The sequence below is a fragment of the Anabas testudineus genome, chromosome 23, assembly GCF_900324465.2.
Source record: "Anabas testudineus chromosome 23, fAnaTes1.2, whole genome shotgun sequence".
Lineage (NCBI taxonomy): Eukaryota > Metazoa > Chordata > Actinopteri > Anabantiformes > Anabantidae > Anabas > Anabas testudineus.
The window spans coordinates 2,902,375-2,929,991 of record NC_046631.1 but is presented as its reverse complement, the minus strand read 5'-3'; the positions used below and the strand labels follow the sequence as shown (position 1 = coordinate 2,929,991).

The window sequence follows — 27,617 nt, the reverse complement described above, 5'->3', positions numbered from 1 at the left end:
CTGATTAAAGATTTAGATGGAAGGCATCAGGAAATTTAAAAAAAAGTAAAATGTGCATAACCATTTGCAACAGTGTACAACTAAAGAGTGAAATTGTGATTGTGTGATGTAACTATTGTGTAAACAGTAGAAAAGACTGGACCTTGAGCTTGTCAACAAAGCCGCTGAAGTCACCTGTGTGTGTTTCTTCAAATGTTTCTTGAACGTTGACCCTAAACAAACGTGTTTTCCCTACAAAGATTAACCTTGACCTTAACATTTTAGAGATCAAGTGGATTCATTGTTTTTAAAACTTGGGTTACAATCTTTAAAAATAGGTCCTAGCCTCTGTGTGTTAATGTCTTGATACTTGCTCTAGTCCTTCTGTTAGCAGAAGCCTCATTATCTGTATTGTTTACCGGAAACGTTTTTATTTGACGGCGAGACTGATACCACGGAAGCTGTTAGCTCCACCTAGCCTAGCATAAAAACCAAAAGCTCAGGAACACAGTTAGCCTGTTTTGGTGAAGTTAAAAACCACTGAGCAGCACCTTGTAACCAGAACATTACACTGTATCTCGTGTTTAATTTGGTTAGAAGCTTAAATGCAAACGTTTCATATGGTGGTTTTACCAGGCGATAGCTAGCTGTGTACGTCCGGTCTTTATGCTAAGCTAATCACCTGCTTTAGCTTCGTATTCAGTGTGCAAATGAAAATGGTATCAATCCTCGAAACTCATTTTCAGCAATTTCCCAAATATTCAACTGTGTTAAGCTGAATAACACATTCGCTGTTACAAAGTGATCGTATTTTGAACAATAATGAGCATAATGTTGCACAAGTTGAAAATATTTTGCTATGATGTTGGTATTCTGAATTTACAAATGCATATTAATAATAATTATCCTATTTGGTTAAATGTCAATTAAAAAAATCATATTGAATACCTATCTCATGCCAATTATTTTTCAGAGTAACGTACTGTCGAGTTAGTTACTCTAGTTGTCCAGCCCCATCAAGTGCCTAAGAGTTTTTCCAGCAGGTGTGTATATACTGCGTGTTGGAAATGGTCATTCAGCTTTGTACAATCTGAACGGAAATGAGTCGTTTGAGGTCAAGTAAGATATTATGTACAATACTCATTTCTTCAGTAGACACACTTAATTATGTACATTCATACCTTGCATGTTTAAATCCGTCTGCGACAGTAATACTGAAAGCGCTCTCTTGCTTCATCTCAACAGCCAGGATGAAAACAGCCGGCGCGGAGGATCCTTGATAGTGTGGAGCTGCGAAGCTCTAGTATAAACCCGATTGAATCAACACTCTATGTGCATGCAGACTTTGGCAAAGTTTCACATTTTTAACATGAAGCAGATTAAACCAAAATTTAAGTTCTACATCACTGAATGAAGTTAACTGATTAACTGTTGCTTTGAGTGATCTGTCTTATTAATTTCAAGGTTTTTTTTTTTATGGGTAGTTGCTTTAAATACAAGTATAGATGTGTTCTATTGTATCTGCGTGTGTGTGTGTGTGTGTGTGTGTTAGCTCTTGGCACATAATGCTGAAATGTAATGCTGGAAGTGCTCTTTGTTTCAAGGAGGGCGATACACTCGACCTCCAAATGTCCTTCAAGCGCACAGGGTATTGAGGGACTCGCATTGTCTTTCCAGCCCTGCTAACGGCAAGTCATTGATCCACTATAGGTGAGGGCTGCACAACGTGTGTTTGTTCTGTCTCTTCATAGATGGAAACAATAGTGATGACTTCAGGATGCCGTGGTGGCACATTAAACAAGAGTCTGTGTACCTCTCTGGGTTGATGTTGTGGTACATCCAGGACTTTACAGCATCAAAAAAGACAAAAAAACAAAAATACAAACTAAGCTAAAAAAGTTTCCCATCAGTGATGTTGTCTGGGGAAAGAATTTAACACGTCTTAGCCCAGTGCAGCACATTATGGTCAAGTGGTAGGTTTTAAAATCGATGTTTGTGATTTAAAGAAGGACAGAGAAGCACTGATGAACTCTGTTCCCCTCTGCTCGACCAGTTGAGACAGGAGAAGAAGAGATGTGGTGGGATGGGGGTGTGAGCTTTGCTGCACTCCATAATGTGAATCTGAAGGGGGCAGAAGACTGGCCTAGTGTCTGTCGCCGGAGCCTGGGGGATTGTGGATCCAATCGAGGGCGATGAGTGACAAGCTGCCGATCATGAAGATGATTCCCACCACTAGGAAGACGGTTGCCTGGAGAGAGAGAGGGAGACGGAACAAGAGGGAGAGAAGACATCATCACATGTGGTTTGGATGTATGATGATACACAGCTGGGGTCTGCTGAAATGTTCCGACGTTTTGCAAATGTTATCCGCACCTCAGGGGATAGGGTGAGGAAAAATGATACAGTGAGAAAGCTGCTGATAAAGTATGCGTGAGCATGTTTCTTCACACTTACCCCAATTTTCTGAGGGGAGCGAAACGGCAGTGATTTTACTAGGCGGAGGTAAAAGGCCGCAGGTAGGATAAAGATGAGCATGGTGGCTGCAGAGGAACCTACAACAAAACCAAGAGGATAACTGCTTCAGCCAAAACAAACACCAATTTTTTAAACATAATGGGCAAAAAAATAAATACAAAATACAGAAAAACATTGGATTGTTTTCTTCTACAGTTATAAATTCATAATTTTGGTAATTAGCAACTTGTGATATGTAATTTTATTTGTCCAGTCAAATAATGTTATTCTCCATATGCACACAGTTATACAGTATTAACAAATAATAATACTGACTGCATAGGGGGTGAAATAAACAACTTGCAACTTATAAAATAACAGCAGACGGCTAAAATTGTGATTGTGTTTCAAATCTTTTTTCTGTAAAACTTATTTTTACTAATCCACCTACGAGGAACAGATTGTACAAAGAAAAACCATTTTGTGTGACCAAGTTTTTGCTTCAGTGCCATCTCCTGGTAATTCCTAACAGGTTACAACTTGTAGCAGTCACTTCCTAAGTCATGTAAACGACTAATGCTTTTTCTTCCAGGAAACATTAGGTCAGACAACTTTAGAGCTGTTATCCATTTCAGTTTTTTGAGCTACAGATGTTACAGGCTGCAGTTGAATATAAGTGACATCAATGTATTTAGTACTTTTCTCTGTGTTTCTGTGTTGGTACCAAGAAAACAAGTGTTTCAGGATCTGTGGTCACAGACGGCTCACGCGACACTTTAAGCTTCTGTGCTTCCAAGGTCTTTACCTAATAAAATGACCCCTGAACTGAGGGTGCTAATCAGGCCTCCTCTTGTTTAATTAACTCATTATTAATAAAACTGGCCTGATTGTTATCCACTTACTGTTCTTATAGGAATTCAGAGGCGAAACTCACCGATGAAGCCGAAGATGTCTCTGATGGTGGGGACAAAGATGACCAGCATGTTGTTGAAGGCCAGAATGGCAGCAGCAATCAACAGGTGGCGAATCCAGCTGAACTCTCGACCGCTGAATAGCAACGTGGTGATGGAGGAACGGATCTGGGAAAAACACACAGTAAAGTCATTTAAGTTTTTCCTTCTACACAGAATCAGACGGATGTATGTGGCTGAATATCGCCTGGGGTTGTGCTGCAACATACAGCTGACTCCACACTATAGTGTAATACACCTTGTGGCACTGTAGCTCTATTCTGCACCTGTGTCTGTCACAGAAACGAATTATTACGCCAACAGTCTGCCAGGCGGATTCTCACACTTGGCCACTGAAAGAAGTGTGTCAAGTGCTAAGAGGCTAATGTTGTGTTTCTGTGAGACTTTTTTGTGCGAGTGAAAGAGAACCAGAAGATCCCAGCTAAGACGCCTTGAGCCGCAGGCAGCCCGTTCAAGCCTCTAGTGGGTGAAAGGTTGTGGATGATCAGGTGAAGCTCGAGGTAACTTCAGCTCACTGGCAACGGGGGGCGGGGAGGGGGAAAGGTTACAATGGGCGGTGCTTATAGCACCCATTCAAAAAGGCAAGGGATTATCTCCTGCAGAGCAATGGAACTATGGGATTGCATCAGCCGGTAGTGCGAGGGCGGACTTGCCTGCAGGGGACACAGTGTGTTTTACTACTTGTATTTCCTCTGCCAGTTTGTTTCTTCCTCTTTTACATAGCCCTCTATTAAGGCAGATAAGGGCCACCGGTTGCCTTAACTCATTTAATTGCAGCTGTGGCTGACACTCTAAATAGTACGTGGAGAGTGATATACAAGATGCAAGAAGAGTTTCAGAGAACGTAACGTCTTTATTTAGTTTACATGAAAAGGAAGGGCCATATCCAGCCTTTTCTTTTTAAATAGCCACTGCTGGCAGAACCCTGCATGCCCTCTTTGTATCATTTCAAGTTCAACTTGAGCACTTGAGATTTATTTCCAGTTAGTATAGCACGGCGGGGGAGAAGAAAGTGACATCCACTGGATATTATGCACCGTCAGATAGAACTGCACTGCGACTGTCAGGAGCCTGCATTTTACTGTCCACCACCAAATAAGGGTCAATCTTTGGATTAAAGCTAATTTTGTGGGGACGATAATACCAATGATTTAAGTGCATCTTACAAAAAAATCTAGTGTGACACCGCCCATGCCTCCTCCACCCCCCCCCACCACCACCAGCTGTTGCATAATGAAGTTGGCTTGGAAAACTAGAGCCTGGATGTGGCATTTTTCTCCAAGGCTCCAAACTACTCAGCACCCAGCTGTTAGCTGGCGCGAAGCCTTTGGAGTTCACTGTGTGATATTTGCATTTTTCTTCTTACTCTTTACCTGTCAGAGGCATGCACACACACATATACAGACAGACACACACACACACACACACACACATACAGACACTGGGTTTGTGAACCGACTAGTTGTAGGCAGCCGGATCTGGGTTCAGCAAGTCAACAACTAACCTGTAAGTTAAACCATGTGCAGTCGTACCCTACAGTTTGTTTCCTGAGGAAGTCTATTCAAAGCTAGACAGACACCGTGTCAGACGTGCAAGTTGTGAAACTGTTATTTCTAGTCTTTTTTTTTTTTTTACAGACACATCTTTAAGTATGAAGTGAAACTATCTGCAGGATGGATGATACAGCGAAGTCCCTACACGACTGCATGACAACTAAAACTAAAAGACTATACAGACCCAGACGAGCTGGCGTTACACAAAGAAAGTCCTGGTCTAAGTTTTACTACATGATGGCAACACATAAAGGGGACGCTGGTGCTGTTAATCAGCTCGTTTTCGTCTCTCTCCCATGGTTTCAGTCTCCATTCGTAGCCTGAGAACTGGGGCACGTTTGACTCCACATAAAGCCCTTTCATTATATGCTGGATCCTGCCAAAGCCCTGTGTGATCTAGCCTCTGTTAGCATCTCTCCTCCATGTGACTGCACACCAACACACACACACACACACACCGTATACACTTTCACACCAACGTCATGTCCCCAAATGCACACTGCCACACACACACTTGAGCTGCTGGAGCCAAGGATAGTAGCAGACAAAGCTAATGTTAATCTCTAGCTGAAGGTCAGCAGCGTTTTTTTTTTTAGCCAAATTAATGTTGGCAGGATTCAAGGCGAGATTCGAGGAAACTTGGCCGTGTCACTAAGTCGTTCTTTTGTGCTCTTAGTGCGTCAGCCTTTCGATTGTTCCAGCTAAATTTACGGCAAGAACAGGGATGGTGAATTAAATAAATATTTACAACTTTACACAAATCCACGTTTCCAATCAGAAAATCTTTTTTGCCCCCTCAATTCAGCTGTTTCATTCACATTTCTGTTTCCCAGCAACTAGTACTTTCCACCTGACTTAGGCGACGCACATTATGATTCATGCTTTTTCGCAGCTTCTCATGCGGGTTTAAACGTGCAAAGACCTGTCGTATACACATCACAAAAGAATTTACTCAAAACTAATAAAGAAATACACAGACGCCGGCTTCTGTTTGGTTGGAACGTAAACTCTTAACCCTGGTTGGCACATTCTTATTTCCACTAAGCAACAATTCATCACAAATAGCAACATCACATCCCCGGCTCGTGTCGTTCTGTCCTTAAATTATCATATTATCAATTTTTATCTTTATTATTATTTGATATGCTAAGGCCTTAATGTTCTTTATTCCAGTTGGATTTAAACCGTGTTCACTTTGACTACGAGTCAGACGACTGAGTTGGAGTCTGACGAAATGTTTGATTTTTATGCTTCCATGTTTTACATAATGATTATGCCGGTGACGAGACAAATGGAGGTTGGAGCCACAGAAGAAGAAAGGAAACATAAAAATAATTGCATGTTTGCAGTTGTGCAGGGTAACCATGGTTGCAAATCACTGAGCTTGTCTTTTTGATTTGATCAGAGAGGTTTGTGCATCTCTCCTCAGATGAGATTGAGGTATGTTCCCATGTTCGCCATCAGCCAGTTATTACATTGTTTCTCACTATCTTTGATAAGCACAGATTTCTTAATATTATCTATGCCTGACTCCTCACTGAGGTTTATGTTTCTTTCTTCCTCGCCTGCAAGCTCACCCCCTGAGTCTGTGGCTCCGCCTCTCTATGTCCCTGAAGGTAGCGGTCAGGGTGAGGGTTTTTCCACTGTCCACTCTGAGCCCTGTAAACTTCCACTGCAGAGAGAGGGGGGATCCTCTGTCACATTCCCTTAGACAGGAAAAAAACAGCAGTGTCTGCTTGGGGGGGGAGGGTGTGTGTCTGTCTGTGTGTGTGTGCGTTAGTCAGAGGGATATACTGTAAGCTGAGAAGAGGAAAATTCAGTGCGAGTCCCAGTGCGAAACTGCTCATAACATTTGGTGATGCGTGAATGTGTGCGTTCGTGATGGTAGTGAATACACAAGGGTACATACAAGCTATTAAGGTAAGTAAGGTAATCCTATACAGTACTGTGTAACTAAGTATAAATGCGTGTGTGTGTCTGTGTGTGTGCACACGTGTGTGCTGTGTTTCCATGACATGGAACTGCTGCATCATTCTCTGTCAGCATTTGTCTGTCACTAAACATCAACAAAGCCTCTCTCTCCCTCTTGTGGCAACTCTGTGTAACTGCAGTCCCTTCACAAATTATTCGACACGAAGCAGCTGCTTGTCTTTACAGTGTGCCACTGTGTGTGTGTGTGTGTGTGTGTGTGTGTGTGTGTGCGTCTGCGTCTGCATGAAAGCTAAAACGGGGCATGAAGCTTCCTCTGGCACTCTGGCCAGCAGCCATTTTTGTTCTCTTGTCAGATAAGGGTCAAGCCAAAATTAGCCCCTGACCATATACAGAGTGGGAAGTGAGGCAAATGCGGGCAGCGAAGTGTAAATGAATGTAAGTGAGATGTTAAGATTTGGTAAATGGGCATGGCACATAGAGACCCACCTTTAACACAGTGTTAAAAGAAAATAAGTAAACAGACACAAAAAATGACAGAGGTTTGGCCGTAGGCATGGTCGGGCGTGTTACTAAGAGGTGTGTCAGTTTACGACCTCAGCCTGCGTGCTTTGGGATATGTGATGACGACACAAGCAGATTGCCAAACTGGCCAGTGTGCTCTTTCTCACCTAACCCTAACCCACAGCTGCAACTACAAAATGACAAAAAAGACCGAGTCGTAAAACAAAACAGAGTCTGTCAGCAGAATGAATGGAATAGGTTTAACTGGCTGGCGTGGGGTGGGAGGCAGCGGTGAGATATTTTCAATTACAAGGGAGGTGTACGCTTGTGTTTTGTTGTCTGAAGAAGGTGTTTGTGTGCTCTGACGTAAATCAAATTACATAGGTGCTTAATGAGGCTCCATTTACTGATGGTGCCAGAGATGAAAAGGAACCTAACAGCAGTTCTTCAGTCAACATTATGGTGAAACCACTAGAAATAAGCCTTTCATGAATGACGACATTATTATAGAAACATTATTTGACCTCAGACCTAATGACATAATGTTTGTTTGTGTATGATTTATGATGTACTCACAGGGAACAGCACAATGGGGACGGTCAGGGTGACGGCAGTGAGAACAGCCAGACGCACCAACAGCAACATGGTGTCAAACTTATACACTTTGGTGAAGGTGTGGAGCAACTCCGCCTCCACGTTATCTGTGTCGGAGGAAAACATGGAGCACAGATTAAAACAGAAGTGGGGTATAAGTGCACATATTTGTATTCATCTGGCCCAGTGTTAATGAGCCTCTTTTAGTCAGTTGACTATTGCTGCATGTGTGAACTGCTCTTACCATAGAACGTTAGGTAGCCGAACAGCGCTGACAACATGTACATGATGAGCATAGCCAGTATGGACAGGTTGGAAACATTCTGCATCTTTTTCCTGCTGCGACTGCAGAAACAACACAAATATTTAGGAAGGGGGTTTAAGCATGTCTGCAAACAATGGCTCCAGTAAAAATGTACTTTTTCTCAATCTGTAGTTGTATTGTCTTGGATTAATGGCAGGGTCTACAGAGACTCTGGACTGTCCGTGAGCCACAGCTGACAGACAGCACATTTTTACTATATAAAAAACGGATCCTTCAACGGGAAACGTACTCTTTCAGCTCACTGTAAATAGGCAGGACTTCAGGATGGCAGACGAAGGCAAAGGCCAAGATGGGCACGGTGTAGGCCGTCTGTGGAAGTAAGACAATAATGCACAGAAACATTTAATACACATCAATTCAATCATCTAGCTGCCAGCTGCAGTATTGAAGCATGTTCCAGTGAAGTGTTTGATTAGTCAGAACTAGTTACTTCTTTGGGGTTGTCTTTGTCAGTTCCCAAACGCATTAGACACACTTACACACTTAGTCTAAAATAACATAAAAGAAGCAAGTAGATGGTGTTAAAAATAGCTGAAATGATTATTTCAGCGGGGAAATCATATTAACTTGGTCAACTGGAGATGAAATTAACACAACTAGCAATGTATCCTATTCATGTCATTTTCCTTTCCTGCTGCTAGCTATGATCACATAAGCCTACACCAATGCCTAAACACACAAAGGCTATACCACGCCCTCAAACCCCCACCTTCATCAAACATGCCTTGACGAAGCTGTTTTCAAACCAGCGTCACAAATTAGTCCACCAGCTCCAACTGCGTACCTGCGAGTTGAAGACAAAGTATTTGGGCGTGCACATCTCCTCATCATCGGGATGAGGCTCGAAGTGGACGCCTGTGGAGTGGTGAGCGTCGTGGCTGCCCAGGACCGCCGGGGAAACATCAGCTCGGGAGAAATCCATGTGCGCCGATCGGTTTTGTAGAGCGTACAACCCCGGCACATCGGAGCCGTTCACGCTGAGGTTGGCGTTGTGGTAAAAGAATGGCAGAGGGCAGGGCAGCTGGGTTTTCTTGTAGATCATCTGAAAGCGTGTTGAAGATGGATATAAACGAAGGAAGAGAACAACAAGTTTTATTTTGTGGACACAACTTGCTGCACTATAATTCTGTGTGTGTTCATCACTTCAAATAACCTCATTAACATGGAAAGTCAGAAAATCATAGCTATAGCAGCTTTAATACATCTGAATGCATGTGTTCCTATCTAGAAAATGCCCAGTGTGCTACAACTGACTGCAGGTTTAATATCTGCACACCTGTTTTCACTGTTAAGAGACTGAACTCACCACAGCCAGGAAGAAGACCATGCAGGAAAGGGAAAACCCACTGGTGTAGCCCAGGTACCCTAAATAGGAGAAAACATCAGGGATTTAAAATAAATAAATAAATAAATGAACTGTCATCCTGGATTCAGTTTGTTCTTCTTCCTCTGCACCTCAGCACTTAGTTTTTTCTTTTCAAACTACCAATTCAGCTGTCTATTTCAGCACTTGGCTCACGTCCTAGAATGGGATGTGACCTATATCCTATGGTAGATAAAAATCAGATGTGAGCATAATTGAGCCGCAGTGTGAGCAGAGCCACGAAGATTAGAAAGGACCAATGAGCAAATGTAAAACACATGAATGCAAACACAAATCTGATCCACTGAACACCAACATGATCATTTCTGATGTCATGTATTAAATTAAACTCATCTCAGACCTTTGGCTTCTTTATGTCCAATCATCCAAATTGTGTATTCTGCTCAGCAGGCTTAGTGGAGCTCAGCCAGATGAGGCAAATCTGACTCGTGTTCATTAAATACATCTGAGTAGCAGAGCTGACTGCAGGCTTAACATCAGTGTTATGTTACTGTAACTTCAAATTGCCAGAGCCCAACTAGTGTTACATTACTTCTGGTTTGCTGGAGCTAATTACGGACAGCTGCGAGAGCATGGACGCAGCGAGAAATCTGTCTTCAGGCAGTTTGAGTAGGGAGTCACTGTAAAGCAGCAATATTATATGCATGTGAATGACAGCTCGTGGAATGAGGTCAAATAGCTTAGCAGCAAGTGAAGAGCACTGACATTAGACTGATCAAGAGAAATCACACACAGATACACACCTAGATTTTTAAGAAGAGACAAGGGCAGGATGATTCCGATTGACACAAACACCACCAGGTAGTTCCCGTTCAGGTACCATTCGCTGCAGATGCAAAGTAGAGATTCGTTAGAGGAGACGACACACACACACACACACACACACAGAAATACACACACACACATCGCAGTGTGTTATTTTAAAAAGCACACACACTCACCCAGAGTTTTCTTCTAAATGCAAGAAGGCCCTGATCACCTCAGGCAGCTCATACTTTACAATGAAGAGGTAGCTGGACATGGCTGCAGGATGACATGAAGAGGCGGATTTTAGAGCTATCTAGATAACATATAACATATAGTTTTAGCTATTCTAAAATATTGCTTTTTAACATTGTTTGGATACACTGCCCACCTCCAATGTTCTGCATTATAATCGATCCAAACGCTGCCATTTTCCCAGGCCAGCCAAATGCTCTCTCTCCCAGCTTTTCATAGATGAGGGAACCTGTCGGAACAGACATGTTGGACAGAGAATTAGCCGTGATAAAAATAAATAAATAAATAAAATCAGCCATCACACACACTCAGCTAAATTCAGCTTCAGTGAGTGTTTAACGTTTGGGATGGAAAAATAGATTAAAGCTTAAAGAGGTTTAGTTTAACAGCGCACATATTAAAATATACAATATAAAACTCTTTGCATTCGCTGATTCCAGCAGTAAACTGAAATACTAACCTCCTTCTTTTGCCGTCACAAGTAGAAGATGTACAGAATATAAGGAGAGGATGGCCACAGCGACAAGGAGGAATCTGCAAAGACAAGGAGATGCAAAATCACCATTAAGATACCTTAAAACAATCGGATAAAGATAAAGAGGGAGGACAGGAGAGAAATTTGTCGCCCCCATGGCGTCGATGTGGTTGCTTTGTGTCTGTCCTGGCAGCTGTGCAATATTTTTACTTTGATATTTCTTGGAATCAAGCTGAAGGTAGCTGTGACCCACTGCAGCTGTTCAGACCTGTGTGTCATTTAGTTTGGGTGTTGGGGGGGGGGAGGGTTTGTCTCAGGGGACACGCTGTGTGCTTTCAACATGGCTTTAACATGGTTCTAGCACAAGTAGCAGTTTATTCTTATTCATTTTTGATTTAATGATATTTATTATATCATTGCTCCTTGAGGCTAGGTTTCAGACAGGTGACACCTTCTATGTTTTAGCTCTTTTGCTGTATGTAGCTCATGAAGCGGCCATGCAGCGGGAACATGGGAAGTAGGTGGGACTAACAGGTGTAGGGTGACAGCGAGGTGTTGGATGTTGGAAGCCAGCCATGAATGCTGATAATGCATATGCACGGGACAGACAGGGCTGGGTGAAAGATGGCAGGTGAACTGAGGGCACAAGGGTGCAGGAGTTCAAATATTTCCATGAGGCAAAACTACTTTATTTTCCATGTGGTACAGTGATTACAAGAACTGACCACCAAATGGATACGAGTTATAGGTCTCACTATTTTTTAAGATACATTTCATGACATTGAAATTTGTAGCACAGCCATCGACTCCAAATTTCAATTTGCGCAGTACTTTGATTTATGGCCAAATACCTCAAAAGCTAATTAAACTCTTATCAATCTCTGGTGTACTCTGTGTTTAGCTGTAACTCTTTTAAGCCTGCGATTTACAAATCTACGTTCTACTGACAGCAGTGAAAATGATGATAATGTACTTAATAGCACCATATGGCTGTAATACGGTGGCAGCCTGAAATAAATTTTAGTGCACAATAAACCAGCCCATCTTGTGTTGCTAAGGGTGCATGTTGTTGCTAACCTTTGCATAACTTCTCCATTATAACGACTGCTCCGCCCAGTGAACCTACGTCATTAGTTATAGATAATCTCACACATCAGGATGTCTGGGTAACGCCTACATAATGTGCTTGTACTCATTTAGTAAGAGGCTGCTGTGACATTTGTGTGGGCTGAGATCGCTCTGTAATTGAACTGACATGTGTTAGACATGTATTTCTTTGAGGATAAATGAGTGTAACTGACTACTGTTTATGCCTGTAGACTATATTATGTTAGTTTGTCATTCCTTTTATGAAGGAATTTAAAGTAGAGGCCACAGTGTTGAAGTGATGAAACCCCTGAAGTAGTAAGAAATATGACATTATATCAACATCTTTGTGTCTAATCAAATGATTTAGGCTGTTACTACATACGTGTCCTTTTAAACTAAGAAGCACTCTGTTGGTTTCATGGTCCTGCTGCAGTACTTACGTAAAGAGTATGATGCCGGTGTTTGCCATGGCGAAGGACAGGCCCAGGATGCCGCTGCCCATGATGGCGTTGCTCAGGTTGAAGACAGACATGCCGAAGGAGGTATGGCCCGGATGCTGCTCAGAGAGACAAGAAAGAGAGAACAGAAGTCTGCATCAGGGAGACCAACTAAAACTAATATATTTACCCACTACTACAAGAAAGACGTGAAGCATTTGGTAGTGTGCAGAAAGACTTCCTCACATTCTCCAGAATTTCTTTCTGTTTCGATATAAATAGTTTAGTGTGTTTCCAGTAGTTCCACTAACTGCATCTGTGTTAACTTTTAAAAATTACCCATAATGGCTTTTTTGGACTTCCACGTTAGGACACCTACACTGGATGAGAGCAGTGGTCTCATTTGAATCAATAGTGAGGCTGCCTATGACTTGTAGACAGCATAGTTTAATTTATTCAGGCACAAAAGAGTGCTATTACAGGACGCATGCTTTTGATCTACAGATATACCAGTTCTACATCTCTTTATGTTAATGGCTACTCTCACTGTGACTCACAAGCTCTGTCATGTGGTATGTATGCCTGCAATTGCAACTCTTACATATTCTTCATCGTATTCGTCGTATTTCTTTTTCTTCATCATCCCATTTGACAGGAACTTCTGGTTCTCTGCGTCATCAATATCGTCCATATACTGGCTGCAAAGACCGAGAAATAAAAAGCGAAATTAGTCTGTGCGTTCGCAGTAGGCCGTCCATGTGTACTTTTCTTCCTTTGTGACATGAAATGGTTCCTCTCCCCATTGCATGAAACTGCAAACCTTTAACAGAAGATGTGACGCAACACATTTGACCAACTTAATTACTTACTGAGTCGTCCTAAAGGCAAACCGGCTTTTCTATCTGAATACATTACTAGTCAATTAACAACTAGGGATGACAACTGAACAAATGTTACAAGAACATGAATTGAGACAGGGTGTCAGTGTTAAAGTCATTTCATCATTCATCATGGTTGCTGACCTGTTGATGGTGCCTTTCTCAGAGTCCATAGGCTCTGTGTAGCGGTCGTCCAGGCTGTTGGTGCTGTCGTCATCAGCCTCTGTTGGGACTTTGCTTAGCTCCATACGATCCACGACTCCCGGCATAGTGGTACGTGGCAGGAGGAAATGAGGAGAAGTTCGGTTTTCAGGATTTCAGGGTTCACAAAGCTGCGAAGTCTCTGCTAGACTTTGTTACCTATAGGAAACAACCTATAATAAAAAGGAGAAACCATTAGAGAAAAAGTGTCATTGACTCTTTTTGAAGATTACAGCAATAGATTGCTATTAGAAGTAGCTTCCTGTCCTGGTCTTACAAGTTCACCAGAGGAATGCCGCTATTCAACTGATTAGAAACCTGCAGAAGCGTGTGTCGCCTGGCTTTATCAGCCTCATCTGAGCCTTTCGGCCTTGATGGAGAACAAACCAGTCCATCTATTTCCTGGAACCAAGAGGCCGTGTTTGTTATGTTACCTTAAAAAGGAAAGCTATGGTGCAATCACGGCACCTCTTACAGCTTCACCAACTCCAGCAAGACTGAATGGATGAAAGCTGTATCGCTACTCCCATTGTTTTACCTGCTTGATTTGTAGTTTTAACAACTATCACTGTCAAAGAATATATAACATGGAAAGAAATATTACAGTATTTCTCACTTGGGTCTTTAGCAACATATTACAAGCCAGTGTTGACACACAGAGAGATTGCTAACTGGAGTTAAGTCAACAAACCCTGAAACTAGATCAAGGATGCAACAGGTTCATGAGGGCGCCTGATCACTGCTGTGAACAGGCCACCTTTACTGATACATAAGCTGATTCAGCTATTAAAGTAAAAAAAAAAAAGTGCCTCCCACCCCATTTTCCTTTATTAAGTTATGTAAGTAGGAGCTGAAAGGCAGAGAACTAAGCCTGTATGATTATAAATGCTACTAACATCCTAATTTTTTATGAGGCTGTTTGTCACACACACACAAAGACGTCATTGACTGGGTTAGAAGGAAAGATCCCAAGTTTTACTCCGTTACAAACAAATAACCAAGGCAACAAGTACACAATCCCAAAAACAGAGGTGTTTCTCCAACCGAGGAACACGTAGGAAAAGAGTAGCTCTGACATTTCCTTTTTGTTTTAAAGTAGCAGAAAAAAGCTTGTGTCAACCGTGAGGAATGTGCCCAGAACACAACACTTTAGTACAGACTTAAAGGAACAGTTGTACATTTAGGAAAATTAGGCTTATTCATTTTCTTGTCCAGACTCGTCCAGAGGAGAAGACTGATATAATTGTCTTCACAGTATATTCTGCATGAAGCAGCAGCCTGCAACAGACCTGGAAAAAACAAATCGTCTTTGGGGATGTTGGAGATATTTCTTTAACCTTGGACAGAATAGCTGTTTTCTCTATTTTTTTAAGTAGTTATTTTCTAGATTTTATTTTATGCATGTATGCTATACATATTAGTGCCTTAAAGTAATAACAATTCAAATGTAAATATATATAAATTTGATATTTAGCTTGTTTAGCTGTTTGGAAGGTGGCATGCAGTGGTTTTGTTATTTGCTGTGACTAAACATGAAGCAGTGAGCGTGCTGAGAGGGAACCAAAGCAACATGCAAAAAGATGTTACTAAAGTAAAAGTTTAGTATAATATACTACACTACAGCATATTTAATTATTAAACATGTAAATTGCTCATTCACGTGCAGTTGGGTGGTTTATAATTTATTTTATCATTCACTATTTTCTACATCGATCATTTACTTTTTATGTAAAGTAGCACAAAATAAAGATAAATAAAGTACAAGGAGGGCATTTGAGCAATTTTACTTGAGAACACTACTTAAAATACAGCTTGATGCTTGTTATGCAAGAGTTTCTAATGAAGAAAGACGTTGGGCAGCAGGATCATTGTGTCACAATGAAGAGGGAGCCACTATGCATCTGTAGAAAGCTGTTCTCTTTGCATAGAAATGCATGAGCAGCAAAGAAGAGGTGTTAAAGCCCCCCGCCTAACTGATACAGTTTGCCCCATAACATTAGACTTTCTATGACATAGTGATTTGGCCACTCGGTGCGTTTACATGCACTTAAGTACATGCACGTAAGTGCACTGATTGACAGGCTGTAGTCGTGTTATTAAGTGAGATTAAGCTATATTACCTTTAACATCATCTTTCATTACCAGGAGGATTAACCTGTCTTAGGGTTACAACTAATGTGCCAATATTAACACTACCAAAGCACACTGTTGGCTGTGTGCTTTGTACAAACACAGACTTATTATTTTACTTTAATACTGGAATAAGCACACAAAAACTCTAATTGACTTATTTTAATGGCGGCACAAAAAAGTTGTGGTACCAGGCACTGTGTGTGGGCGAGGCAACAAAGGTTTGTTTAAACAAGGCAAAACACAGCAAGTTGTTGAAGAATAAATGAGAATAAATGTCCCTACAGCCATCTGAAGGCAGCAGGACATATATACTGATAATTTTGCACTCTCTAATTTGACAAGTGCACATGTATCAAATCAGCATCCTGTTGTTATTGTGCTAGATGCCGGAAGACAGCGGCTCACCAATTCTCTGTGTCATTGCCTCTTTTCCAACTTTCTTTTTTTTTTTTGTAAACGTAGCCTGTAATGTTTCCATTTTATATTTTTCCCTTTATTCCTGGAAACCTTTGGAGTTGTTGTGATGAGTCACTGTGACTGGCATAGCTGGTTCAGTGCATGACACAAGTGAGAGTGAATTTATTAATCACCACATCCTCTGATTTATAGTCAACCTCACCTGGCCTGTGGACTGCACCTACATGAACCAAAGTAGGAGCTGTGTTTGACATGACAATGCAGAAACTAGGAAGAAACAGAGAGCATCGCTGTCCAGAGCATTTAGATCTCATTGTGTCCTAAGGCCATATTTCATGCTTCAAACTTTAGCTCCCAAAGCATGAAGTGTGAGTAGTTACACTTTCATAAAGTAGCTTTCGCATGATTGCACAGGTTCTTTAAACCAGTATTTCTTCATTTGTTCCACAGTTAGCTTTTTTCAGATGAAAGATGATCAGTATAAAGTAAAAAACATTTATAAAGAACATTTACCAATTGTTAAACTATACTGTCACTGGTTTCGAATGAAGGAAAATGCAAGCAAAACCTACCAGAGGTAATTCCTGAATGAGTAATCTAAAACAGCAAGCACAAACTGACTCAACGGGTTTACATATGGCAGGTAATTCTGTGTACTGCACTCAAGCTTTACTTGATCTACCACATCATCCTATAGATTCTGATAGGTAATATCAAACATTCATTTGCATTGAAAAAAGATTTAAAAAAGGACATTAAGTCTTTGCAAAAAGGAACAAATAGACTCTGTCTCCAACACTTCAGGTTTCCACTCTACACACTGACTACCCCGTGCATTCTCCACCTCAGCAAACTCTTGCATCAGAGCAAAATTCCTTTCAGCAAGAAAGACTAAAGAAACTCTGGGTTACTTGATCCATGACAATACGACTGTGTTTCTTAAACACGACTTACTGCAGGAACAAGGGTGAAATCAAGGAAACGGCAAATCCTGTTGAAATGCTGCTACTTTTTCAATTCAAAGCCTTAATTTTCATTAACCAAATTGCTCAAACACTCACTTTCTAGAAAGCTCCTTAAAGAGGCTCCACAGCTGGTCCTTCTTTTCCTTGTTGAAGAAATGTATTTTAAGAAGACAGAGGAAAGACGACTGATTGGGTGAAAGGCTGCTGCTCTTTTCTAACTCAGGTGAGGCCCGCAGGCTTTTAAAAGGGAGGAGGGAGGGCCTCTGTGGACCAATAAGAACAGACGCCCCTCCTTTGTGCATGGCTGTACCCTCCATGATACACACACATATAGAAACAGGTATTTAAACTGTAAAGAACCTTCACCACCATTAGTCTGAATACACTACTGCAGTAGATTGTATACAGTGCCATTGGAGGTCTAAGGCTTAATGTTGTTAAATACCCTAGATGTGATAATGTGACATGGCAATCCAGTTTTATTTATGTGCAAAAGTATATGTGCTGAATACATTAGGCCACACAGAGCTGTTGGATGAACATGGGTGCACCAGTGGTTCACCACACACCTCCCACACTTGAAACAACCCATTCTAGCGTCATTGTACTACTCCCATCTGCACATACAACCACACACACACACACACACACACACACACACAGTTGTTTGCACATGCAGGCGCACACACAGGGACACACAGATGCCCAGACGCACGGTGGACCACTGTCAGGTAGGTTGTGCCTCACCCAACCAATCAGAGGAGAGTGTTGCCGGGATGCCACTGTACCGAAGGTCGTGTTTGTGGCGGGTTTATCTCTGTCCACTTTGTAATGTTGTCCAGATGAAGGAATATACTCACATGCAGCACATGAGAAATTAACTGCTTAAAAATCTAACTGCTTCATTTGAAGCTGAGCTTTAAGTTTTGAGGAAGTTTCAATGAAGTGAATCAAAGTCTCAACGCAGTTTGTAAAACCCAATCAGTAAATATTGAAAACCCCTGAATGTTTATAACATAAAGTGCTTTTTATAGCCAACTACCACAAAACAATAAAGACAAAAAAGCCCTCAACACCACAAATTCAAAGCTCACCTCACAGATTTAACTTTGCAGTGTCAGAAAATGTTGTTTGCTGACTTGTGTGTTGTGTCTGTGATGAAGATGACTGACGTGAACCGACAGTGCAGTGAGAGAAAGGCAAGCAGACAGAACAAAGCTACTTTCATTATTAAACATCTGCGAGACACTTTGGTTTAGTTTCAGTTTTAGCTGGACATCGGGTGGATGTATTTTAAATATGAAGAGGCTTCACTCTCTGTCTCCCACTTTCCCCGTCTGCAGTCTTTTGTTATACATGTGCACTAAAGTCAATTAGACTCTACGCATTTACATGGCTGAAAAAAAAAATCGAGTTCCTTTCGTACTCTATCCCAATTACAAAAAAACAGATTTCGCGTTTAAAGTAAAGAAATTATCTAAGTGGACGAAGTCGACAGTAAGTTGGTTACTTATATGCATGTAAATGCAGTAACTGCAGACTTTATTCAGTTTAAACGTTGAATGAAGTTAAAAACATTGCATTACTTAAGTCTGTAAACCTAGTACGAGTACTTTTAACATCAGCATTAAAAAAGTCATTACTTATTCATTAAATCTATTATATAGCAATACTTGGCAACATTAGCCTCCATAAGCTTCTATTGAAATGTAACCAAGTAGTATACAGTAACTTTTGGGTCTACTTGCCTGAGCATGGGTGTTTCTTCTTCCTTTTAAATGTAACTTTTTATTTTTAAGTGGAAAAAAAGCTTATTTCATGTCAAGTTACAGTTTTACCTTATGGCCACTTAAGGTTTTACATCATGATCCTAATAAACATATGTTTGCACTAATTCAAGTGCTGGTGGAAAACATCTCAACTAAAATACACAAGTCTGTTCAAGTTGCTAGTTCCCAACTGATTTCAAGCCCTTCCCCCCCAAAATAAGCAGTTCCCTCATTGGTTAAAGTTTTAAGTTGCAAGAAAGATACTTCACCGACTGCAGAGGACAAAACAGCAAGTATAAGCTCAGCGTATACCAGTGAAAGTCGAATTCTCACTAACAGGGAGCCTCTTACCATGAATGTCCCTGCAGGTCTATAGCTGCAGGGACGTTCCTTAAATGGCTCTGCAGCCTTTGAAGTGTGTGTGTGAAAACCCGCACACACACACACACACACACACACACACACACACACACACACACACACACGGCCAATCACCTGTAACTGAAGAACCATCCCTGAGCCAGTCCCACGACATACCAAACAGGGATGGGGGTTAGCTTTGGGGTTTCGGGGGTCACAGACGTCAGAGTTGACCAACAAGCAGCAATAGACGCGATTAATCTCAGTGTATGATGTCAACAGTAGCACACGCATGGAAACAACTGGAACAGCTGAGGTAAAGAAACATGTCAAACAGATATCTCCATGATATACTGTCCACACTTGATGTTATCAACCCTGTTGAAGCATGAGTAATATGACATGAAATGATTTCTAGCAACTGCAGAGATAATGATATGACGTCGAAACTGGCATTTATATTATGTGCACAGCAAAACCCATGAACATCAGTGAACTGATCATAAGGAGTACTTCTCAGCCACTGAAAACTGTGGTATAATGACAAATAAAGATTTCTAACAATTCTAATGATTCAAACAGCCAGACAGGCTTGAACACAAAAGTCTGAAGTCTTTCAGTTTTCTTCTGACTCTGATCTCCATCTGCCATGTGCACAAACACTCCCTTCTTGTAATCCACACGTAGCGGTAAAACAGTGTCATCTCACCGACAGTCCAGGGTTTACTTTGGAGTTTGCCAGGACACTTGGACTGTTTTGTGAAGTTCACTTGTTGCTTAGTTCACCAAAATACATTTTCAGGTGGTGAGAAAACAGGCTTCGGTTTTGTTTTGACACACAGTTGGGCAAACCAATTACTCAAATTGAAGATGAGGTAACGCTAGTCTTATTTCACTGTAATTCAGTAACTTAACTTTGTACCTGGTCATCTTTTAAATAGCAGGTTCAGAATCCAGTTCGATCCCTGTGTGTGTGTTTGAACTGAACACAAAAGTTTAGTTTTCCTCTTTGCCTAATTAACACTTAACTGAGTGTCCTGAGGTGGATGTGCAAATGTGGTAATTTCTGTAGCAGTGTGTTGACATCCGTTGGAAAACAGGAGGACATGGGGGAAGGTTTCAATCAGAGATCAAGGGGTCATCAACCTCCTTGTATGACCAACACTACTGCTAACATGACAGAGAGATGTACATTTGATGAACTGAATGGATGAATTACTCCAACATGTACCCAAACCTGCATCCAAACCCAAATCAGTCTAAGTGGCAGCTGATAACAAGTCTGTCAGTGATCAATATGTGCTGGAATTTGAAGGCCTTTAAATAAGGCCTGTACCTCTAACACACGTGACTGACTGCGTGTTCCACTCGCAGTCTGCTGGTGAATCATTGGCCAGATGACAACAGATATGTGCCCAGATATAAAATCTCCCTCAAATCGAGGATAAATGTGACAAAATCTGCATTGTTTTTCCATTAATTGCAGGTTCATGAAAACAAATACACTTAGGGACCCCACCTGCAGCTTCTGTCACCTGTGTGTGACACAGGCTCTTACATGTAGCGTACGGCATGTGACATTTGTTCATTGTTATTTGTAGAAATGTGTCTGACGCTTGCTGCAACTTCGCTCCCACACTGGAGAGTCTGTGATTATGCAGGCCAAGCTAATCATCTCGTGGCTAAAGCTTAATTTTTAATAGATAGGATAGAGGTATCAACCTTGTCTCCTAACTAGGCCCTCAGGCCACATCGTTGCTGTTATACTGTCTACAGGAGGTGGTAGGAGAAATGTAACCATCACAAAGCTGCAAAAGGTTTATGATGGCTACATTTATGAACTTTATTGAACCCAGGGGGACATCGCTCACTGTGTGGGAGCCTGTTTGGGCTCATGTAAGTGGTTTGACCCAACCAATCACAGCTACTGGTGAAGTAAATCAAGTTACTGCAGCTGGGTTCAGTCAGTGTAGTCTTCTGTGCTTAGTCTTAATATGTCAGGCTACAGAAATCAAACCATATCACACAGATCTGCAAGTGCACACCCTCCTCCAGCTGATCCATCTGAGATTCCACATGGTAGGAATTTATCATACTGTATGTGGCACGTTGAGACAACTCCCTCCTCCCTTCTTCTGCTTTTCCTCCCTGTCACTCTGTGGTCATATATTTTACATGAAAACATGTGGACTGTCAGGGCAAGCTGTGATCTACTGTCAACTTCACTGTCCTACATCTGATTTTGTAGCTAGGTTAAGGTGAAAAGTTTTAAAAAACATCTTGTAGATTTCCATTTTAAACTGCTATAATTAGTTGTCTTCTACATTTAAACTGAGAAATCCTCCAATGCTGGAGTTGAGATCACTCTGATGTCTAGCGCTGGCTTATATTCAGCTACATTTCTGAGTTCCCAGCTGTACACTTGATTCCAAAGCCTGCATACGTGGAGGGTGTGCAGTGCTTCCTGCCAGGGCTGTTTATCATCTGACAGGTACTTGAGGTGTATTTTAAACACCTGACATATGCTCAATTTAAGCCCTTTCGTGTATTGAAGGTTATGTGATTATATTTCATTTTTATTTTAACAAATATGATTTAACAAATGACAATCTCTGAGACATGTGGACAACAAATCAGTCAGAGCCAAAGAAAAAAAAAACATTCTGACGAAATCTCTGACTTCAGTGTTGTCATATATGACATTAAAGGGTGGGCTTCAGCAAACATCACGTTGACCCTTTGAACGTAGGCCCAGTGTGTCCTAACCTTGTTTGTGAACCCGTCTTTGGGGACCCTCGCTGAGTTTATCTTATCAGTTAGTATTGATTTGCCAGCTCATGTGTGCTAATGATGACGGTGGCATCTTGCTATGCAACAATACGCAATTCTTTACAAGCTCAAGGTTTCGACCTTGACGTCTACCGGGTATAGGGAGGACTTTCTTCCTATTGATTCAAAAGCACACTTTCTGCTCGTCCAAGACAAAAGAAAGAACACTCAGTCTATTTTTCACTATGTGCCTATAAAAAAACACCCTAATTGTGCAATTGCTAATTTATTTAATTATATAAGTGTAATTTTGAAGTATACAGCCTGTACCTCTGTCCACATATTTGTGGTTAAGGTATCTGTACAAAGATGCCACCGTCTGCCATCGACTGTTCACCGTGCAGGACAACGCCTTTACAGAATATTTATGTTCTCGTTTCCCTGGTTTCTACAATGTTTAACTTTGTTCTATCCACACGAAACACCAGAGAAACACTCTGTACAGAACACTGTAAAGTCCGCTAGTGAAGTAATAGTACATAAAATATCACACAGGACTAAACCTGTAACTGTTGACTGTCACTGTGAATCACTCAGACGTGGTGCTTTTGCCATCAAAGCATACAATTTAAATCAACCATCAGTGCGGAGAAAAAAAAAACAGAGACATGACATTTTAGAGGTCGAAAAAATCCAAACCTGACTTTAGCAGTTCAACAACCAGCGTGAATTTACGTAAGCATTAATTCTTCGTTTAGATCACTATAACTAAGCAGAATACATCACACAAAGGCACGCTTTCATTCTCGTCCGTGTGTCCAACTGCAGGACGTTTCGCTGAGGATAAAACTCTTTTTCTGTTGCATCAGTGACCATGAACCTGATGTACTCTGATTATTCAGGGGCCCGCTGTGGGATATTTGGGCACTGGTCAGATGTGACACGCCACTTTGCTGGAAGAGTGACAACTAGAGACTCTAAAGACATCACCTCCGCTCCTGATTTAGATTGCAGATACTGTATCATCGACTGCAACAGTACATATCAATACTGACTCGTATGAAATCCTATATACTGTGGAAGATAGGAACAAGTTGCACAGTAACAGCACATGTTAAAACATTCTGTGACGTTTTCAGGCCCTAAACTGTTGTCGGCAACAATCACAAGTCATAAAAGGTTTTGTCGCGTGTGCTAAGTGTTAAAGCAGCTTGTGTGGACAACATCGCTCCATGTTGAGCGGATCTTTCGCAAGACACTGCACCCCTGTAGCTGACCTTTGACCACCATGTGATCCCTGTCAAAAAAGTTTTTTTTTTTTCAATTGAAAAAAGGCATTTTCAGATTAATGCAGTGAGAATGTTCTGGAAAAACTACCAAACACTTGGCAGCACAGCCTCTCTGTGTCTTTGTGTCAGCGATACTCATCCACTCCTTTGAAACCGACTCGCATCTCATTTGCTTATACACATTTCAAGTTTCATCAGCCACAACCAGCAGCGCTTCAAGGCCAGCTGCCTGGGGGTGAGCGTGGGGGGGGGGTTAGTTCTGACCTAGATGTGTCATTCAGTTTTTTTTTATTTTCTATGAGGAGTAGTGAGGATCCATGGTCAACCTTTGCCCCAGTGACAGGTGTTCAGACTTGTGCTGGTATTTTCCTCTCACATCAGGGTGTCATCAGGGTTATTACACCTTGATTTGGACCTAACTTTATGTTGCAAACTTGGGGGGCAGAGTTTAAAAGATGTGGGTATGAGCCACTCAAGCATTTAGTTGCACTCTGGGATTCATTTGCACTAGTAAAAGTCACTATATCATATCTTCTGTTGCTTCATATTCATCCATCCTATTTAAAATGCTTTAAGATAAGCAGTCGCACACACTTGTGCTCCTTCTTTCTTTGTTTTTTTGGTTGTTCATTCCTCTTTAAATGCTCTGCGTGTGTGCTCGCAACCTTTACTGAAGCACAAATGTGCATCTTTAAAGCTTTAACATCACTGTTAAACACACCCACTTGGCTACTATTACAATTGGGTCCTTCTAATACCATCAAACAAAGACAGAGGTGGAGCTTCAACTGAGGGAAGACAATGCTGTGTTATGTAAGTAGGATGCCCGGCGAACAGAGCGTGTTTGAAAGTGCAACCAGTCAACGTGTGGCAACCGGTATTTTTAGCAATCGCAGGGACAACAATAGAAACTGAACTCACAACTTCAATATGCCTACAGTGCTCTTTGTTTTCAGTCAACAGCCGGTGATCTGCTGGATTTGACTGGGATTAGGTGGTGTTGCTTTAAGTGCTTAACTAAAACTTACCAGAAAAAGGATGAAGATCAGATCAGCAACAACTGAGCATGTGTCAGAAAAGCACCAGAGCTTCTTAAACACACCACCATTGAGAAAACCACCATGTCTTTTGATTTTTTTGGTTTTGTTCTCAGACTTGTTAAACACATGCAGTAACTCCTGCAGCTGAGCCCACAATCCTCACTGTCAACTTACAGCAGATCAAGGCAAATGAACTCCAACTATTTTGTGCAACCATTTCCACCACAGCATGTCAACACTTGGAGCCTGTGTGAGTGCAGTCATTACACATGTATTAGTCCTGCGTGAGCCCTGTAGGCCACACACAGCAACGCTTCTTCCTGCTCTTAGATAAAACCAACAGTTTCACCTCCAATTCATATTTGCTCCCAACAATCACCTATTAAATGAATCAGTATCAGTTTATATATGGGATTTGGGAGCTAGATGCGCGCAGGTCGCGGGTACATAGGGGGGGGTAACTGATGCCTTTGTGCTTTCTTTGGAGTAAACGCGGAAAAAGGCAGCACAGGAAAAAACAAACAGCAAAACACAACAGCTCCGTGTGAAATGGAGCTGCACATGGTGACTTCAATGAAAACACGTCATTTAAGTTCAATCCGAGCCCCCTCCAGTGTAAACGCTGGTGTTTTTATACACGGGGTTTATAAATAAAGACGCACGCTTTGCGCACTCCGCTGGCTCATTAATGTGCCTGTATTCAGGCACACCCAGCGTGCCGGGCGCGCTCTCCTACAGCTACTGTTGCTCTCCAGCTCAAGCTGATCACAAATGGATCTACAAAAGCGGGAGAATAGACGAAACAAGCCATGTGGAATTGGTTAAAGCTTCTCCCTCACACACACACACAAGCCCTCTTTTATTTCCTTTCCATTTCCAACCCGCGCTGTTCCAACACCGGAGCCGCATCTTCCACTTTAATTAATAATCAGAATTAAACTGCCCGCTCCCAGACCATCAAACATGGTGCTGCAAATCACATGCAGGATGAAAGAGGAGGGGGGGGGAGAAAAAACTAAAGTAAAGCAAGAGAAATGGAGACGGACAGCTCTTACCTAATGTTTCGGTGAGGCGGACAGCTGCAGCAGGCGGAGGAGGAGCGGACTAGTGCAGACAGGAGTTCGAGACCCTTCCCATTTAACAAGCAACCAGACTCAGTGGAAATTTCCATCTGCCATGTGATGGTGGCAACTCCTGAAGCGTCGTGTTACACGCAGCCAAGCGCTGCTGGGGGGCTCCTTCTTGTCCCAGTCACTCCCCCCACCTCCCTCCTCTGTCAGGTAGCCGTGTGAAAAGACACCCAAACAGCTTATTGTTGCAAAAGTGATCAATTCTTCCATTTCATTCTAAATATATAACCCGGACATGTAATCAGTGTGCATATTTTAAAGCTGTGGATGGATGTTTGCGCAATGAATAAACGATGCCATGGATTAAATGTATAAATATATGTATAAAAGAATGGTTTATTTAATGACTGAGATCCTTTGTTTACATCCCAGCACGCCACGTTGTCGGCTCATCATTATCTTTGAAAGGGAAAACAGGGAGTGAAGAAACAAGAGCATGTGGTGATCCTCCAGATCATGGATCATCACCAGCGGAGGAGAAGTTCCTGTTCTAATAATCCAACTCTGTGTTGCTTTCTACTTCTACTCTACTGCATATTAGAGGGAGGCTATGGTAGAAATCCTACGATGAGGGTTTAAAAAGGACTCTTTCGTGATTAATCTACACTAAGAGCTGAAGTGCACCAGGCGCCGATCGAGATTTTTCTAGAAGGCAACACAGAAGTTCTTGTGTTTTCAATAAAACACACCAACATACGGTTTATAATGATTGTTCCCACTAAGTTCTGGGTTTTATCATTGATGATCAACTGAACATGCCGTTTCAACATGAGAAGGATCAGACCCTACCTCTCAGTCTTTACAACACAACTCATTGTGCAAGATCTGGATCATATCTCAGCTTGACTGTTGCAGTGTGTTACTGACGGTGTCACCAGCATGCACCACCACACACCTCCAGATGATCCAAAATGCAGAAGCACTTGTCATTTTTGATCAGCCAAGGGACACATGTTACACTGCTCTTAGCTGCTCACACCTGAACTCCCTCATCCAGGTCTACAATCCCTCTCCATCACTGCGCTCTGCAAAACCTTTAGTTAATCTCCTTGGCTTAGATATTTACTTGCTCAGGACCTCACTTGTAGGTCACTTTGGATAAAAGCATCTGTCAAATAACTAAAATGTAAATGTAAATATAAAGGTTTTCTAAATTATAGGTGTGGCCAGATGGTGGCGCACTTTCAGAGTGGGGCGGCATATGTGGAAAATGAATTAAAAGGTGTTACAGTCAAATTTAAAACATGTATTTGTTTATAATAAACTGTATATTAGTGTGTTCATAAACAGTAAAGTGTTTGTTCATTGTGAGAAATGCAAAATATACAACTTTATGTATTTTAAAATAGGAACAAATAAGTATCAACATCATTATTTGGGGGTGTAGCACTGTCTCAAGGGGGGACCCCGGTTTGAATCTTCAGCCTTGTGGGTGTTTTGCTGCCCTCTGCACTAGAAATGAATCAGACTTCTTCAGAGTTCACCTGTCAAACAGTGGGAGCGGTTTTGTGATTTTCTCTTCAGTCACTAAATATTTCTGCTTTACAAAACCCAGTTCTTGTTTTCTTCTTCTGTTTACCCCAGAGAGTCCTGCCAAAAAAGAGAGAGCACCACTTTTCTCTGTGCTGTGTGGAGTTTGTGCTCCAAATAAAGACCCACCAGACTCCATTTGCAAAAAAAAAAAAAGGCATTTGTGTGGTTAACCAATTTGACCCATCCTAAATTACAAAACTCATCTGTAGCACATATAAATAATAGACATGTTGAGGTGAACACCAGTTTTTTTATACATATCATGTCTGTATGCAGTATGAAAATGTTCTGCTTCCTCTTATCGTGTAAACAAATAAGAAAGAGGAAAGTGATATATCAACATCTGTCAAAAAGCTATATTACTCAACATCTGATATGTTGTCTTTGTACTATTAACGTGAAAATATAGTTTTGAAGGATTGCGACTCTCCCTCAGGACT

At 41.6% G+C, this 27,617-nt stretch overlaps 1 protein-coding gene across 2 annotated transcripts; it reads right to left on the bottom strand.

Annotated features, from left to right (window-relative positions):
• Positions 1–419: 419 nt before the first annotated feature.
• Positions 420–25,675, bottom strand: slc38a4 (solute carrier family 38 member 4). 2 transcript variants are annotated; one of them, XM_026363276.1, is made up of 16 exons: positions 25,570–25,675; positions 13,716–13,945; positions 13,295–13,391; positions 12,697–12,812; positions 11,153–11,226; positions 10,829–10,921; positions 10,635–10,716; positions 10,437–10,519; positions 9,616–9,674; positions 9,094–9,351; positions 8,539–8,618; positions 8,229–8,329; positions 7,967–8,091; positions 3,368–3,512; positions 2,434–2,531; positions 420–2,227 (listed from the first exon to the last, which is right to left on the bottom strand). In XM_026363276.1, exons 2-16 carry the CDS (start codon positions 13,838–13,840, stop codon positions 2,123–2,125), a joined length of 1,641 nt encoding a protein of 546 aa, XP_026219061.1. In that variant the 5' UTR covers positions 13,841–13,945; positions 25,570–25,675; the 3' UTR covers positions 420–2,122. The 2 variants fall into 2 exon arrangements, with proteins under 2 accessions (XP_026219061.1, XP_026219060.1); XM_026363275.1 differs by lacking the exon at positions 25,570–25,675 and adding an exon at positions 17,384–17,510.
• Between the last annotated feature and the right edge of the window lie 1,942 nt (positions 25,676–27,617).

Coding starts and splice junctions, on each gene's coding strand:
- slc38a4 (XM_026363276.1), bottom strand. CDS start 13,840: ATGCCGGGAGTCGTGGATCGTATGGAGCTAAGCAAAGTCCCAACAGAG. Junction 10,922..11,152: donor TGTGACGGCAAAAGAAGGAG/GTTAGTATTTCA, acceptor CTGTTCCGACAG/GTTCCCTCATCTATGAAAAG. Junction 9,352..9,615: donor TGGTCTTCTTCCTGGCTGTG/GTGAGTTCAGTC, acceptor ACACGCTTTCAG/ATGATCTACAAGAAAACCCA.